General features: G+C 34.5%; 1 protein-coding gene across 1 annotated transcript; it reads right to left on the bottom strand.

Annotated features, from left to right (window-relative positions):
• Positions 1–4,258: 4,258 nt before the first annotated feature.
• On the bottom strand, positions 4,259–9,968 carry LOC140048508 (active regulator of SIRT1-like). Its single transcript, XM_072093241.1, has 4 exons — positions 9,822–9,968; positions 6,071–6,166; positions 5,834–5,928; positions 4,259–5,443 (listed from the first exon to the last, which is right to left on the bottom strand). Exons 1-4 carry the CDS (start codon positions 9,895–9,897, stop codon positions 5,321–5,323), a joined length of 390 nt encoding a protein of 129 aa, XP_071949342.1. The 5' UTR covers positions 9,898–9,968; the 3' UTR covers positions 4,259–5,320.
• Between the last annotated feature and the right edge of the window lie 3,611 nt (positions 9,969–13,579).

Raw genomic sequence — 13,579 nt, 5'->3', positions numbered from 1 at the left:
TCAAGAATGGCAAGAAGATAAATGTCATTGACAGTTAGAATTAATACACCATGAATACACTAGTTAGGAAACCTTTTTTTGCTTGGCACCAACAAACGTCTGTAATACTGATCCATACTAAATTACTAACAATTTAATTAATATGCTTCAAATCAAAAATAATTGTTTGACTAGATAAACAATTACTGTCACTATTTACATTAGGTTTTTGTTTCAATCGTGTATAGATAGTTTGACCACAGTATTATTTAAAATTCACCACGATCATCATTTGGATCATTTTCATGTAACCAGTTACAATTATTTTCTGTTTCGTGAAGATCACTTGGAACTTATCACCAGAACAGATGGCATTTGAATCGTTCTCTGTGTGAGACTGTTTAAAATGAGTGCTTCTTGTTCTTTGAATTTGGCAGTATTCATTGCATTGTTCTGTTGCTTTGTTGATTTTTCAACAGGTTATATTGAAGTTTTACCAGCTGACACAGTATATGAAGGATCAAATGTCACAATAAATTGTCAAATTTGCAAAACATGGTTTAGACGTAGAGCATACATAACAATTGAAAATGTGTTTGGCTTTCACAATATATATGTCAAAAATGATGAAGTACGGTATGGGTCATCTGAGAGATACAGCCTAACATATTCAAGACATGGTGAGTTTTTAAATGCAACACTCTACATTCACAATGTGTCACTGAATCATTCTGGAAGGTACGGTTGCTCCGTTACAAGTTATGATTACTACATAAGAAAATTTGTCTCATGCTTTCTCGACGAATACGCCTACTTGAACGTTTTCTCTGTTACCGAACTTCCTCATCCTATCTGCACAACCGATGAAACCTCTATTGGACTTTTAGTGAGCTGTTCTTCACTTCCAGAAGACTCTTTACGGTTTTACAGAAATGACGTCCTACAACCCACGGCAGGTGACGGCAACATAATCCTTCCTTTAAATATTAAAGAAGACACATTTGCCAAGTTCAGATGCACTGCAGACTTCAATGGATATCAGAGATCTTGCGAGATTGTGCTATTAAAAATCAAACCATCCAATAATAAATATATTACTTTTCTGAAAGAGAATTCCACGATTGTGTACATAATATCAGGAAACGTTTTGATCCTCATTACTATCGTTGTCGTAAACTGCTGTTTATGTAAAGTGTACAGAGCAAGGCAGAACCAGAAGGGAAGTTACCAACCAGGACAGAAGATGGATGAAGATAATTATATGGAGTATACAGTTCAGAATGTAGATGAGCATCAGTATCAAAGTATCGCTAAAGATCCACCACACAAATACAAAAGAAAGTAAGATGTAAACAAAACAGTACCATATTCTAATTATTTCTTCTTTTGTGTTCGTTATGTTTTAGTTTAAAATAAGGTTGATGAACAGTTTAATATTTTAGATTTGATTTATTTAAAATAAATCATAGTTTAATCTTGGTTAGGAAAACATACCAAATATCCAATATCTGTTTGCTATAAGAGTGCACTGTGCGGTTATTATGCCGCAAGTAGTACTTGCTAAAGTCAAATTCCTTCATTTGTTTCTATTGTAAACTTTATTTATATTTATCTGCCAAGTGGTAAATGAGAGCCAATAATTCAAACAAAATAACCTTGTAACAAGTCCTACAATGGCTACGATTGCTTATGAATACATTTGAACAGTTTAGATTTGATTTAGATAATCCAATACTTGTGTTGTGCTTATGTTTTTTTAAATAGTGATACTGTACTGTATTGATACATATTGATACATACTGTATTGATACATATTGATACATACTGTATTGATACATATTGATACATACTGTATTGATACATATTGATACATACTGTATTGATACATATTGATACATACTGTATTGATACATACTGTATTGATACATATTGATACATACTGTATTGATACATACTGTATTGATACATATTGATACATACTGTATTGATACATATTGATACATACTGTATTGATACATACTGTATTGATACATACTGTATTGATACATATTGGAAAATGTATATTTACCATGTCAAATGTATTTTTAAAAGACGTGTGTGAAAAAAAGTTTTTACTTTAGCTTCTATATATGTTTATTATTTAGTTATTTATATTATTCTAGAAATGCATTGATATGGAAATATAACAATAACATGCATATAATCAAGGTGGGTATAATTAAATGATACAACATACAAGAATCTCAAAAACTTCAAATTCACCGACAAGAGTGCATGTAGGCAGGAAATAATGTCGACCTACCATTGCACTCAGCACTAAAAAAATGACTTGATTGACAGACTTATTTCACTTTCGCCCATGGATAAAACATAATTCTAAACTGATTCCAATTGTAAAAAAAAAAAAAAGAAATTGGGTTTTTTTGGAGCCCCTCCCACTGCAAATAACAACCAATATAACATTTTATTCCAATTGTGTTTGAGATTCTAGATGATTACAACCAAAAGGTGCATGTAGATGCTAGATATGTTCCTACCGTTTTACACTAATCAAAAGCTTATTTTAAAACTAACAGGCCTAACGTATGTACTGTCACTCAAAATAATTTTACATACGGTTTATGTTTCAATCATGTATATTGTTTGCTCATCGTTGATTTACTTTTTTAAATTGTATGCATCGTTTCAATCGTTTTGAACAAAACTGATACTCAGTTAGTAGTCGCTTTGTGAAGTCTTCAATATTTATTGTTGTAACCTACGGTACCAATACACAGTATTTTATTGATTTTGTGCAAAATCAGATATGAGTGCCTCTTGTTCTGTGAATGTTTTGGTATTTGTATGTATATTGTTCTGCTACTTTGATTTTTCTACTAGTCGAAGTTATATTAAAGTTTTACCAGGTAATACAGTCTTTGAAGGGTCAAATGTGACAATAAATTGTCAGATTTGTAGTCCTAGTACGAGACACTTCGAACCGCGCATACTTGTAACAATCGGTAATGTTTTTGGTTTCAACACCATATGTTTGGATAAATATCAAGAGTATTATGAATCCGAGAGATATAAAGTACTGTCTAATTCAGGAAATAGTGAGTTTGTTAATGCATCGATTTACATTCCAAATGTGTCCTTGAACCACTCTGGACACTACCGTTGCTCTTCTATGCAAAACATAGGCTTATGTTTAAATGATAAATACTATCGCTACCATTTAAAATATTTCGGAAAGGAATGTGAATATTATTTCACACAATTTTTAGGCGGAACTTATGACTTTTTTCCTCATGACGTGCATACTTATCTGAACGTTTTCCCCGTTACCGAGCTTCCTGATCCTATCTGCACGACAAATGGAACCTCTATTGGACTTTCGGTGAGTTGTTCTTCACTTCTAGAAGACTCTTTACGGTTTTACAGAAATGATGTCCTACAACCCACAGCAGGTGAAGAAAATATAATATTGCCGTTAAACTTGAAAGAAGACAACTTTGCCAAGTTCAGATGCACTGCGAACTTCAATGAATATCAGAGATCTTGTAAGATTGTGCCATTACAAATCAAGCCAACAATATCCTGCAGGAGTTGTTGCAGAAGGTAAAACGGTGATGTTTACATGTGATGCATCAACATATCCTTACAAGGTTGACTTCACTTGGTACATTGGAACAATAAATAAAGTGGACTTTGATGTCATCATATCAGAAAATAACAAAGAAATAATTGTGATAAACCATTTGAGAAAGGAGCTAATTGGCGATTTTATTATTTGCGCCATTTTATCAGAAGGAAGACAAGAGTTTAATGTTTCTCTTCAACTTAATACTGACCATAACATTCTTTCATATATTAATTTCCTTAAAGACAATTCCACGACTGTGTACATACTAATAGGAAACATGTCTGTGATGGTTGTCATCATTGTTGTAAACTGTTGTGTATGTAAAAGGCACAGGGTAAACCTGAAAAAGCGAGTGGCTCGACCAATTAACCAACCAGAACTAGAACACAATATCGAAGATGAAGATTACTACATGGAGTATAAAGTTGAAAATGCAGAAGAGAATCAGTATGAAGGTATCACTGAAGACAATGTGAATGAAAGCATATATCAAACAATTACAGAGGAAACTAAGCTGTAAATATATCAAACTAAACAATACATGATACACGCTGTTGTGTCACTGTGCATCGATTTTATGATGAATATAATACAAATACTATAGGTTTTGAAACAAAATTGTTTTTTGAGAGATTACAAATAAGTATATGCCTAATGTCAGGACAGAAAAAGAAACAAATAGTATACAGATTATTATAGATTAAGAAATCATAGTAATACGTATTTGATGAGATAAGCATAAAACAGGATTGTATAAAATTACTTTTTTTTTCATTTTGATAATGGTTTTGTATTTTTAAGTCAGTTCCTTCAATTTAACTGTTTTAATTATATAAAAGCCTGTGTTTATTTCAATATTTTGTACTCTACACTACTTTTTGCAATAAATTATATTATTAGGATTGACAAAATAGTTTTCATTTCTTTTGTTTTAAAAACAGCAGAAAGTGCAATTTTTAATAATAAGGTGTCAACATATGGCATGTACCACCTACACAAACTAAACAGTTATATTGATTACATATTGGTGCATTGTCAGTAAATTAATTAATTAGTAATGAGAAAATGTCTTATTTTTATTTTTTTCAACAAAATAAATATAATGAAACACAATGCAATTTATGATACATTTCACAATAAAATGAAAATAGAACATCGTACATGAATTTTTCAAGAGAGCCAAATCAGAGCAATTTCTTGTTAATTCTGAAAGATTTGATTGATGTTTCTGTTAGTTTTTTGTTTTAAAATGTTGTATTTGTTAATCTGAGTCGCCTTGAAGCTAAGGTGGTTCCACCTTGTAAGGCGCCTCTGTGTAATATACTGAATAAAAAAAAAATAAAAAAAAAGAGCAAGTGACATTATCTTATTTTGGCTGAGTCTTTCAAACAAGTAAGATCATGGTTCCAAGTGAAAAATGTAGTATATGAGACGTCAACAATGTTCATTCCACAGCTACATCTTCAATACTCAAACAATAGAATAACAAACAAAGGGAATACAAATAGAGTTTTACTTTCTCTCCTTTAAAGTAGAAGATAATAGAAACCACTCATTCTACTTAAAATGTATATTTACATACAAGAAAACATGACCTATTTGGCATCAGTTGATGATAGGGAGAGGTTGACATTTCTTGCATTCCATACTCATCATGCTTTTATATCCAATGTACACCAAACCATGAACACACAATTGCATCAGTGCCAGCAAATATCACCTATATTCCTTTTCAAATTTTGCAAAGTCCTCTTCTGTAAATCCAGAAGCATCTTCTGTGTCTTCATCATCTTGTTGATTTTGATCTTTTGACATTCTGCCTTTTAATTGTTTCATTATCTATAAAAAGTTTGAATAATTGCAATGCATTTAACTCTCACAAATAGCATTATGATGCCTGTAAAAGTTAATGAATTTGAAAAAGTAACAATTTTAGCTATTTACAAATGCAAGGAAATTCCGGTTTTCAGAGAGGAATAGATTTACCAATTACTAACAGTCCTCTACTGTACATACTGTATTTACATATTATGCCACATTATACTACAGAAAAATGTTTGGAACAATTTTCTGCTTGTTGTTCAGAATATCTGGGTTTCCAATAATAAAAAATAAGAGCTAATTTTAACCATAAAAACTCTTTTTATTAGTTTCCAAAGAAACTGGTTTTGTATCTTTTTATTCTCGCAGTGTAAATGTGAACATGTTAAATTGTCAAATTCTATTTACCATATCATAGTTTGGTTGACTGTACTGACTTGTTGATAAATAGTATGCTAAGTTATTCTCTGTCTGGTCATCAGCTTGGTTTTTCACATACATTTCTAGAAAGAAAAAGCAAACATATGTTAAAGAAGGATAATTGATTCACACTACTGTAGGACAGTACAGTATAATTGGTATTTTAGGAGGACTCATATTTTCATAACTATGGACACACTGGAGGATCACTGTAGTATAACTTACCTACTGCAGACATCATTTTTTTCTTTTTCTTCAATTTCAACTTTTTTTCATCTTTTTTTTTTTTAACTCTGACTTTCTTTTGTGATTGAACCTTGTCTATAGATACAAAAATATACACAATATGTCATATAGATATGGAAATCAATCAAATTAAATAATAACAATGATGATACTAATATTAATAACTAGACAGGATAAGCCTAAAAGCATAGTTAATAATTATTTGCATACTACTATAGTATAGACTAGACATAGACACCGCTATGTCTATAGTCTAATTCGCCTAATTCTAATAATATTAATAATTCGACTGAAGATTCAACTAGGCAGGCCTAATCTACTATTACTACTAGTAAACCTACCACGTATCCAGACAACCACCTCCTGGACAATTACCACCCGGACAACAAACCTCCTATGACAACTACCACCCGGACAATTACTCCCTAGGACAATTACTCCCTAGGACAATTACTCCATAGGACAACTACCCTATAGGACAACTACCCTTTAGGACAACTACCCCCTTAGGACAACTATCCCTAGACAACTATCCCCTTAGGACAACTACCCCTTTAGAACAACTACCTCCTTAGGACAACTACTTCCAATAGGACAACTACCCCCTTAGGACAACTACCCCTTAAAACAACTACCCCCTTAAAACAACTACCCCCTTAGGACAACTACCCCCTTAGGACAACTACCTCCTTAGGACAACTACCTCCTTAAGACAACTACCTCCTTAGGACAACTACCTCCTTAGGACAACTACCTCATTAAGACAACTACCTCCTTAGGACAACTACCTCCTTAGGACAAACTACCCCCTTAGGATAACTACCTCCTTAAGGACAACTACCTCCTTAAGGACAACTACCTCCTTAGGACAACTACTTCCTTAGAAAAACTACCTCCTTAGGACAACTACCTCCTTAGGGCAACTAGCCCTTAGGACAACTACCTCCTTAGGACAACTACCTCCTTAAGACAATTACCTCCGTAGAACAACTAACCCCGTAGAACAACTAACCCCTTAGGACATCTACCTCCTTAAGACATCTACCTCCTTAAGACATCTACCTCATTAGGACAACTACCCACTTAAGACAACTACCTCCTTAGGACAACTACCTTCTTAGGACAACTACCTCCCTTAGGACAACTACCCCCTTAGGACAACTACCTCCTTAAGACAACTACCTCATAGGACAACTACTTCCAATAGGACAACTACCCACAATAGGACAACTACCCCCTTAAAACAACTACCCCCTTAAAACAACTACCCCCTTAAAACAACTACCCCCTTAAAACAACTACCCCCTTAGGACAACTACCCCCTTAGGACAACTATCCCCTTAGGACAACTATCCCCTTAGGACAACTATCCCCTTAGGACAACTACCTCCTTAGGACAACTACCTCCTTAGGACAACTACCTCCTTAAGACAACTACCCCCTTAAGACAACTACCCCCTTAGGACAACTACCCTCCTTAGGACAACTACCTCCTTAGGAAAACTACCTCCTTAGGAAAACTACCTCCTTAGTACAACTACCCCCTTTAAGGACAACTACCTCCTTAGGACAACTTAGCTCCATACGTTGATATAAGACTGGTAGAATATTGTAATAATTTTGTTTATAATAATTTCAAGTCAAATATTGTAAAATGTATAGTGTGGAACACCGCCCATGTAGAGTCGCAGAAAATTTGAGCTGCCAGAAGATGTTATTTTCCATGAAACGTCAAATGCTAATTTTTACCGGCGCTCGTTCTATTTATATTAGGGATAAAAATGTATATTAAAAAGTTCATATCATGTTTTTTACTATATTATGCAAAAATGATCGTTTTTAACCCAAAATGACGTAAACAGTTATTAAAACTTTATTAGTTCCCTGAGAGACAACGTGACTTCACGTGGTGCATGCGAGAAAAATATTATGGAGTGCACTGAATTTTTACCTTGACAGATTAAAAACAATTAAATTATTAAATATTACGTTAAACTACTTTCCTTTGTTGTGTTGTTATGGCGGTTCAAATCAACAAAATTGTAGAATGCAATTATATATTTATTATAACTATGGAATAAAGAATACGGTTATAACACAATAAACATATAAGACCATGAACTTATGTACTACATACACGTAGTAGTTTATGTAATCACTAGACTAAGCGAAATGTTGATGCACTGGGAATTTTATAGAAATGACGGCGGCTAAACTTGTCGGTGGCCCAACCGGTCATATAATTGTTCGGGTGGTAGTTGTCCGGGTGGTAGTTGTCCAGGATAGAACCCCGTTGTCCAGGGAGCGATTTTTTTTTTCGTACATAAGTTGGGGACCCCCTCATGAAACGTCACAAAATAAACATGAATAATTCATCAGTTAAATTTTCTTGTTCCGTGTGCACCCAAGCGTATACCAACAAGAAGTGATTACAGTTTACACAAGTGCGGTACGATTAATTCTAGGCCTACCTCCTACCTCCGCTGTGGTTGCCGCGTGCGATTTCATAATAGAATAGCGGCGTTTTGTGTGGATTGTCGAAATAATCAGCCTTTAGTTTATTGTGTTTTTAATATAATTTATTACTAAAGAATTACGTGTTAAAATTATAGTTTCTATTGATACTATTAGGCCTAATTACTAGTCTCTAAACCCATGTCTATTCTAGTAGGAGCTGTGTTGGTGTGTGTGACGTGTGTGTTAGTTAGGTATGATTACAGTCCGAGTAATGAGTCAGCAAAATTAAACAATAAACATTACACAAAAATACATTTTTTATTCTCGTGGGTCTAATCTTCCCATCTCATGTGTTCATATACGCGCATTTGTAAAGTTTCTTTGAGTACATGCATATTGTTTGATAATAAAATAGCAGAATTAAAAAATTACAGTACACAAATTATACACATTCTTTATTCTTGTGGGTCTAAGCTTTCTTTGGGCTATGTCCAATTACTACTTAGTTTAATGTCTTGTCTAGCTGTCGATTAGCCTCGACACATTTTGCATAGTGGACGTGTGTGTGAAAAAGAGTGCGCGAAGGCAATCACGTGAATTGACCTAGAATCCTATACTAGGCCTATTGTAGAAATATCGTATCGCAGTTGTGTAATCACTTCTTGTTGCTATACGCTTGGGTGCACACGGAACAACAAATTTAACTGATGAATTATTCATGTTTATTTTGTGACGTTTCATGAGGGGTCCCCAACTTATGTACGAAAAAAAAAATCGCGTCCAGGGAGTAGTTGTCCTAATCGCACATAAATAAATGCCAATGAATGGCTACCATTAATTTTACTTGATTTACTTGATGTTGAGACTTATAAAGCCGAAGCTTGTGTGTCCCTCGACGTGTTTCTATATATTATCTTGTCTACTATAGGGGGCAAACTTGCAGAAAGAAGTAGACAAGTGTTTTTCCAGCCTTGAATTGAACTGGTTGATTGAGTCAGATTCTAATATTATTATAAATATTGTCGAGAACTCAATTGTAAACGGAACACGATACACTTGGCTATAGTATCGGGCCCAACGATTAAGACTATCGGGCGCAACGCCTAAGACGATCGGGCACATACAAAAATGGGCCCGATCGTCTCTATGATAGCACTAATCGCCCGTGGGCCTGATCGTCCTTGATTCCAATATCGTCTGTCCACCGGGCTTAGCTAGCTTAATAGAAGGCAAATTTAATAGCTAAAAACACAACAAAACACAATTTATTTACTTTTTTCAGTAGATTCTTCTGGATATAAATCTTCTCTGAATAAATCAAGACCTTTTCTAATAAGTGAGGAGGTCATAGCCTAGCTAGTTGGCTTCAGTTTGCTGCTTTTAGGGCGCTAATAAAACAACAATGCTGACAATTTACATGTTGGGGGCACATGTGGTGGATGTTTTAATAATTATCTACCCGGCAGCCGGATATACAACAAACACGGAATTGAAAAACTACCAGGCCGTCATCCACAGAGAGTATACGTGGTCTAGCTACGTCACGCATTTAAACCAAGAGTACGATAGTATAGTAGTGGCATTTTTATGCGCGATTTGAACGATTTGCGCAATTTGAAATTGCGCAAGGATTTTCTTGCGCAATTTAAAATTGTGCAAAAAATTTCTTGCGCAATTTGAATTGAAACATGTGTTTCAAATTGCGCAAGCAACGTATTAAATTTCGCAAGTAATCTGCAAATTGCGCAAGGTTTTTCGACAGATTGTGAAATCATGCACACCCATATTTTTTTAGTAATTTCTAAGAATGATTCAAAATTAAAGATAATATCGCATTTCCTTACCCTCCCGGGAGCCTCCCTCCCAAATTTTTTTTTTCCGAATAAAAAAAATCTCGAATTCCCAATGGTTCTATAAAATACCATATTCACACATAATATGAGGAGAAGGCATAAATAAATACCAATAGTAATATAATAATTTCAATTGAAATATCAGTACTAATGACGATTAATAAGACTAATAACGATTGGATTTTTTTGAGAAACAATAATTATTACGAATTATTAGACGTTTACTATTTAACTTAAAAATTAAATTTAATGACAAAAAAGATTGACCTTTCGGTACCATTCTCAACAATAATAAAAATAACAAACAGTTCGTTTTCAAATTGCGCAAAGGTGTCATATTGCAATTTACAAATTGTGCAGCGCAATTTGAAATTGCGCAAGGATTTTCTTGCGCAATTTGAAATTGCGCAAGTTTCTTGCGCAATTTAATATTGCGCAAGAAAATCCTTGCGCAATTTCAAATTGCGCAAGAATTCTTTGCGCAATTTTAAATTGCGCAAATCGTTTAAATCGCGCATAACAGCATCAACAACTTTAAAAGACCTGACCACTCATGGACTAACTTAAAGGGGGGATCCGGGTTTAAAATGAATAGTAAAAAATGTAAAATATATTTGTTTGTCTCTTGAACGGTAAAAGTTTCAATTTATATAAGCGCCCAGTGAAGCAGAACGAAGGCTGTGAAATCAGGCCAGATTACAAGTGCAGCTACGGCAAAATCACACTGTGGTTACAAAATAGGAAATTCGTGAAATGATCCATCTTCCGACGACTCGTTATCATAAACCATATCAATTACTTTTGTAAAATTATACTTATCTGATGTAATTTTAGTCGGTCTTCCCATTTATAAAGTCAATTTTTTATGAAAATTCATCAAAACAGTGAAAAATTAGATATGTTTGCACTTTACGTTTGCCGATTTTCGCACCGACTTAGGGAAAAATCAAAATCAATGAAGCGTAACGTATACTGTACATTCCTGCTGAGGATCGAGCGAGACGACGATACACACGTGCTCTCTCTGCTGCCCATGCCTGGCATCGTCACGTGATAAGCAGATACAACAATACCAAACTGGTCGGGTCGAGTATACCCCGTCTATAATCACAACATGAACGATGTACAGTATTTGATTGAAGGTCGACTTGACCTACCGGAATGGTATAGATAATATAGCTCGAATGAGAGAGTTGGAATATTTGTGTAGTGCAGCCTAAGGCCTGGTAGTATCAATTCGCATAGGGTCTACTACACTAGCTAGCTCAATTTTTAACTGGGCCGGATCGGCTAGGTCTCCTTCCTACTACCTGGTCTACTTGCTTGATGCATGAGTATCCGCTTTTTTGGAGAGTAAACTAGCCTATTTTATTTTAGGCCTACTTAGACGATCGGGACGCGATTTTTTTTTTCGTACATAAGTTGGGGACCCCCCTCATGAAACGTCACAAAATAAACATGAATAATTCATCAGTTAAATTTTCTTGTTCCGTGTGCACCCAAGAAGCGTATAGCAACAAGAAGTGATTACAGTTTACACAAGTGCGGTACGATTCTAGGCCTATCTCTGCTGTGTGGTTGCCGCGTGCGATTTCATAATAGAATAGCGGCGTTTTGTGTGGATTGTCGAAATAATCAGCCTTTAGTTTATGGTGTTTTTAATATAATTTATTACTAAAGAATTACGTGTTAAAATTATAGTTTCTATTGATACTATTAGGCCTAATTACTAGTCTCTAAACCCATGTCTATTCTAGTAGTAGCTGTGTGTGTGTGTGTTATAGGTATGACACAATCCGAGTAATACGTCAGCAAAATTAAACAATAAACATTACACAAAAATACATTTTTTATTCTCGTGGGTCTAATCTTCCCATCTCATGTGTTCATATACGCGCATATTTAAAGTTCCTTTGAGTACATGCATTGTTTGATAATAAAATAGCAGAATTAAAAAAAATACAGTACACAAATTATACACATTCTTTATTCTTGTGGGTCTAAGCTTTCTTTGGGCTATGTCCAATGAATTACTACTTAGTTTAATGTCTTGCCTAGCTGTTGTGTGAAGAAGAGTGCGCGAAGGCAATCGCGTGAATTGACTTAGAATCCTAGGCCTACTGTAGAAAGTATCGTATCGCAGTTGTGTAATCGCTTCTTGTTGCTATACGCTTGGGTGCACACGGAACAACACATTTAACTGATGAATTATTCATGTTTATTTTGTGACGTTTCATGAGGGGGGTCCCCAACTTATGTACGAAAAAAAAAATCGCGATTGGGACACCATACGTGTGGACGGCGATCCAATATTTACAGCCGATTTTGTTTTGTTATTTATGGGCCAATCGTCTACTGTAGTAGTAGGCTAGCTAGGCCCATGGGCCCCATTGTTTTAACGTAGCCATCGTGGCATGGAATCCCTAGTCAGAATGGCTCTCGCCCATATTATTATTAGGCTAGGCCTAGAGTAGTATTGTACGAAGCCGATAATACGATCTGTACTATAGGGGGATTAGGCCAAGTTGAGCCGCCGACAAGTTGAGCCGCCACCAGAAAAACGTTATTTTTTATGGAACGCCAAATGCTAACTTTCGCCGGTGCTCGTTCTATTTATATTATTAGGGATCGATGTACATTCAAAAGTTTATATATCATGGTTTTTAGTATATATATTATTAAATATTATAATTAAAGAAATAATTATGAAAATCTGGCTTGTAGATTCCAAAATATAAAACATCACCGAAAGTGATCGTTTTTAGCCAAAAATGACGTAAACATGTTGCCCCTCAGTCGGCAGTTGTATGAACTAGGCTTACTCCATTTTTCGGTAAAATAATTACATAAAATCACGTTTTTTAGTCAAATATTTTGTGTATTAACATTGTAAAATTCAATAAAATATGATATTAAAAGATTATTAAATAAAAAATAATAGTTATTTAACCTCATTCGAAGAATGTTAATACTCTATTAATTAGTCCTGAGAGAGGACAACGTGACTTTACGTGGTAGGCCTACACGTGGCGAGAAAAATTATGAGTGCACTAAATTTTTTCCTCGCCGAAGATTAAAAACAATTACATTATTAAATATTACTACTTTCCTTTGCTGTGTTGTTAATTATAATATGTAATTATATATTATTTATTTTCATGACACAATAAACCAAGAC

Source organism: Antedon mediterranea, chromosome 1 (assembly GCF_964355755.1).
Source record: "Antedon mediterranea chromosome 1, ecAntMedi1.1, whole genome shotgun sequence".
In the NCBI taxonomy this organism is placed as follows: domain Eukaryota; kingdom Metazoa; phylum Echinodermata; class Crinoidea; order Comatulida; family Antedonidae; genus Antedon; species Antedon mediterranea.
The sequence above is the reverse complement of the archived record's forward strand: the minus strand, read 5'-3'. Positions and strand labels throughout refer to the sequence as shown.